This window comes from Colobus angolensis, unplaced genomic scaffold (genome assembly GCF_000951035.1).
Source record: "Colobus angolensis palliatus isolate OR3802 unplaced genomic scaffold, Cang.pa_1.0 Scaffold2, whole genome shotgun sequence".
NCBI lineage: Eukaryota > Metazoa > Chordata > Mammalia > Primates > Cercopithecidae > Colobus > Colobus angolensis.
The window spans coordinates 8,836,438-8,841,138 of record NW_012115154.1 but is presented as its reverse complement, the minus strand read 5'-3'; the positions used below and the strand labels follow the sequence as shown (position 1 = coordinate 8,841,138).

At 45.3% G+C, this 4,701-nt stretch overlaps 1 protein-coding gene across 1 annotated transcript in view; it reads left to right on the top strand.

Annotated features, from left to right (window-relative positions):
* Positions 1-4,701, top strand: part of DENND2A (DENN/MADD domain containing 2A) — a 116,275-nt gene that overhangs the window by 66,762 nt on the left and 44,812 nt on the right. The window contains exon 12 of the mRNA XM_011941289.1: positions 3,316-3,456. Coding sequence (XP_011796679.1) covers positions 3,316-3,456 — 141 coding nt within the window. The remainder of the gene's footprint in view (positions 1-3,315; positions 3,457-4,701) is intronic.

Genomic DNA, 4,701 nt, shown 5'->3' with positions numbered 1-4,701 from the left:
GCTGCTAGGAACATACGTGTACAAATAAATATCTATTCAAGTCCCTGCTTCAATTCTTTTGGGTATACACCCAGAAATAGAGTTGCTGGATCATATGGTAATTCTATTTAGTTTTTTTGAGGAACTGCCATCCTGTCTTTTTAATTTTAATAATACGTTTTATTTAACAGAATATGTCCAAAATATTATTTTATTTCAGCATACAGTTGACATGAAAAAAAATCATTGATATATTTTATATTCTTAATGGTCTATTTCGAGGGCTGGGCACGGTCGCTCACACCTGTAATCCTAGCACTTTGGGAGGCCAAGGTGGTTGGATCACCTGAGGTCAGGAGTTCCAGCCTGGCCAACATGGCAAAATTCCGTCTCTACTAAAAATACAAAAATTAGCCGGGTGCAGTGACACGTGCCTGTAATCCCAGCTACTTGAGAGGCTGAGGCAGGAGAATCGCTTGAACCCAGGGGGCAGAGGTTGCAGTGAGCCAAGATTGGGCCATTGCACTCTAACCTGGGCGACAGAGCAAGACTCAGTCTCAAAAAATAAAAAATTTTTTAAAAGTCTGGGCGCAGTGACTCATGCTTGTAATCCCAGCACTTTGGAAGGCCGAGATGGGCGGATCACGAGGTCAGGAAATCAAGACCATCCTGGCTAACGCGGTAAAACCCTGTCTCTATTAAAAAAAATACAAAAAAATTAGCCGGGCATGGTGGCGGGCGCCTGTCGTCCTGGCTACTCGGGGGGCTGAGGCAGGAGAATGGTGTGAACCTGGGAAGTGGAGCTTGCAGTGAGCTGAGATTGCGCCACTGCACTCTAGCTTGGGCGACAGAGCGAGACTCCGTCTCAAAAAAAAAAATGTGTATTTTGAAATTTAGTTGGTATTTTACACTTGTTTTTGGAGGCTGAGGCACAAGAATCGCTTGAACCCAGGAGACGGAGGTTGCAGTGAGCCAAGATTGCGCCATTGCACTCCAGCCTGGGTGACAGAGCAAGACTCAGTCTCAAAAAAAAAAAAAAGAAAAGAAAAGAAAAGAAAAATTGTGTATTTTGAAATTCAGTTGGTATTTTACACTTTTTTTTTTTAAGATAGTTTGCTCTTGTTGCCCAGGCTGGAGTGCAATGGCGTGGTGTCGGCCCAGTGCAACCTCTGCCTACTGGATTCAAGCAATTCTCCTGCTTCAGCCTCCTAAGTAGCTAGGAGTACAGGTGCCTGCCACCAGGCCCAGCTAATTTTGTAGTTTTAGTAGAGACAGGGTTTCACCATGTGGGTCAGGCTGGTCTCGAACTCCCAACCTCAGGTGATCTGCCCATCTTGGCCTCCCAAAGTGTTGGGATTACAGGTGGGAGCCACCGTGCCCAGCTGGTATTTTACACTTAACAGTACATCTGGGCTGGGCGCAATGGCTCACACCTTTAATCCCAGCACTGGGAGGCCGAGATGGGCGGATCACCTGAGGTCGGGAGTTTGAGACAGCCTGACCAACATGGAGAAACCCTGTCTCTACTAAAACTACAAAATTAGCCAGGCGTGGTGGTGCACGCCTGTAGTCCCAGCTACTCAGGAGGCTGAGGCAGGAGAATCGCTTGAAGCTGGGAGGCGGAGGTTGTAGTGAGCCGAGATTGTGCCAATGCACTCCAGCCTGGACAACAAGAGCAAAACTCTGTCTCAAAAAAATAATAATAATAATAAATGAAAAAAACCTCTGAATTCAGACTAGCCATATTTCAAGGGCTCAATAGCTACATGTGATACTTTTATAAATGGCAGTTTTTAAAAATAGAGACTGGGTCTCACTATGTTTCCCAGGCTGTAATGCAGTGGCATGATCATAGCTCATTGCAGCCTCAAATTCCTGGGCTCAAGCAATCCTCCTGCCTCAGCCTCCCAAGTAGCTGGGATTACAGGTGTGTGCCACCTTACACAGCTTCATAAATGGCATTTTAATGTAGACTCTTTGATTTACAAATAGATTGTGGAGAGTTTGGATTTTTTTTTTAGTTTTTTAGTAGTAGCTTTATTGAGATATAATTCACATACCATGCGATTCACTCATTTAAAGTACACAATTTGCTGAGCACAGTGGTAAGTACCTGTAGTCTCAGCTACTCAGGAGGCTGACGTAGGAGGACACTTGAGCCCAGAAGTTGAAGGCAAGCCTGGGCAACCTAGCAAGACCCCCATCTCTAAAAGAATAAAAGATATATACAGTTCAATGGCTTTTAGCATATTCACAGAGTTATAAAAGCATCACCACAATTTTAGAATATTTTCATCACCCCAACAAAACACCCTATACCTATTAGCAGTTACTCCCTAACTCTAAGCAACCTTCAATCTGCTTTCTGTCTCTCTGGATTTTTCTGTTCTGGACATTTCATCTAAGTGGAATCATACACTAGATGGCCTTTTATAACTAGCTTCTTTCACTTAGCATAATGTTTTCAAGAGTTATCCAAGTTATAGCATATATCAGCACTTTGATGGCTAAATAATATTCCATTATATGGATATAGCACATTTTGTTTATCATTTCCTCAGTTAATGGACATTTAAGTTTCTTCCATGTTGTGGCTATCATGAATAATGCTGCTACAGACAATCATGTACAAATTTTTATGTGAACATATATGTTTTCATTTTTTTGGGTAGGGACCTAGGAGTGCTATGTGCTGGGTCATATAGTAACTCTATGTTTAACCTTTTGAGGAACTACCAGACTGTTCTCCAGAGTAGCTTCACTATTTACATTCCTACCAGCAGTGTATGAGAGTTCTAATTTCTCCACGTCCTTGCCAACACTTGTTATTATCCGTCTTTTTATTAGAGTCATCCTAACGGGTGTGAAGTGGTATCTCATGGTGCTTTTGATTTGTATTTTCCTGATGGATATCCCCTCCCATGACATTTTAATCCATAAATAAACTGTATTATCTGTTTATGTACTTTGACCTCTTAGAGGGCTACAAACCATTATAATATCTAAGTTTTTTCATTCCTGCCGAAAACCAGTTCTTACCCCCTTGGGGTGATATTACCCCCATTGGGAATGCATGTATTAGCACAACCAGTCACATGGCCAAACTCTAAGTCAAAGGGGCAAGGAAGTAGACTTCACTCCTTGAGTAGGAGCTGCAATGTTGCATGGCAAAGGGTGTGGACACACAGAGGGGAGAAGAATTGGGGACAATCATGTGGAGGGTCAGAAGGCCTGTTCTGGCCTCATGGGGAAAGCAGGGCTTCCTGTAATTCTTAAGTCACCATGCCATGGTGCTCTGGCTTCAGAATAGCTAAGCCGCTTTTCTGACCCTTGCAGATATTGGATGAGGTGGAAAAAAGACGAGGCATCTCTCCTGCCCTGGTTCAACCACTCATGAGAAGTGTCATGGAAGCTCCTTTCCCAGCCCTGGGCAAAACCATCCTTGTCAAGAACTTCCTGCCAGGTTCAGGAACTGAGGTAAGTTGCCAGACTCCTTCCTTCTCCCTGGGGAGGTAGTGGCCCAGACAGCCGAGTCTCCGTGCTCAGAGGGGCTGCCTTTCAGTGAGCAGTCCAATTCCATGGTGTCCTCTCCCCGCCCCTCGGCTGGCCCAGATCACTCATCGTGAGTTCCACCTTCAATCCATCCAGGCTAGGACTCTGCCGAAGGCAGCAAGCCCAAGAACTATTCTATGGCAGCTGGGGTGTTCCTTTGCATGATGTTGGCCTCAGGTTAGGGATCTGCACTAAACATCCTTAGTTTCTTTTAATAGCCCATTTTCATTCATACATTGTATTGAAACCTATTTACATTTCAAGTCCGTATCGCCTCTATAACTTTATTTTTTATTTTTGTTTTTGAGACAAAGTCTTGCACTATTGCCCAGGCTGGAGTGCAGTGGTATAATCTCGGCTCACTGCAACCTCTGCCTCCCAGGTTCAAGCTATTCTCCTACCTCAGCCTCCCAAGTAGCTGGGACTACAGGTGCCTGCCACTACACCTGGCTAATTTTTGTATTTTTAGTAGAGACGGGATTTCACCATGTTGGCCAGGATGGTCTCAAACTCCTGACCTCGTGATCTGCCTGCCTGAGCCTCCCAAAGTGCTGGGATTACAGGCATGAGCCACTGTGCCCAGCCTGGGCTGGGATTTTATGAAGGAGTTTGTTTTCATCCCTCCCATCCCCTTTGCATGGCTTGGTGGGCATCAGAAGAAGGACCCCATTTAGCCTTGAGTCTTCAGTTTCAGAGACCCTCAGCAAACCAGATCACCTCTGGAAACAAAGGAGGGAGGACAATAGGCCTGGAACACTCTGGAACAACCTAGTTTCCCAGCAGAGAGAACAGCAGTCTCTCTGTTGCCAGAGAACCTGAAAACATCCCATACCAGATGCAGTGGCTTGGCCATGGGGATGTAGCAGGGAGGTTACCGGAGGGGAAGCCTCACCGTGGGGGCAGCACCAGGCAGGTGCAATGCTAAGAGTAAAATCCACTCTCCACTCACTGGGAAGGAGACAGCTATTTAAAGAGAAAAAAACATGAGATGAGTACCAACTTGAGGGAATTCAGGAACACTTCAACAAGTGCAGAAGAAGAAGATATATACACAGGCTGGGCACATGGTGGCTCACGCCTGTAATCCCAGCATGTCTGTAATCCCTTCTTTTGGGAGGCCGAAGCAGGTGGATCACTTGGAGTCAGGAGTTCGAGACGAGCCTGGCCAAC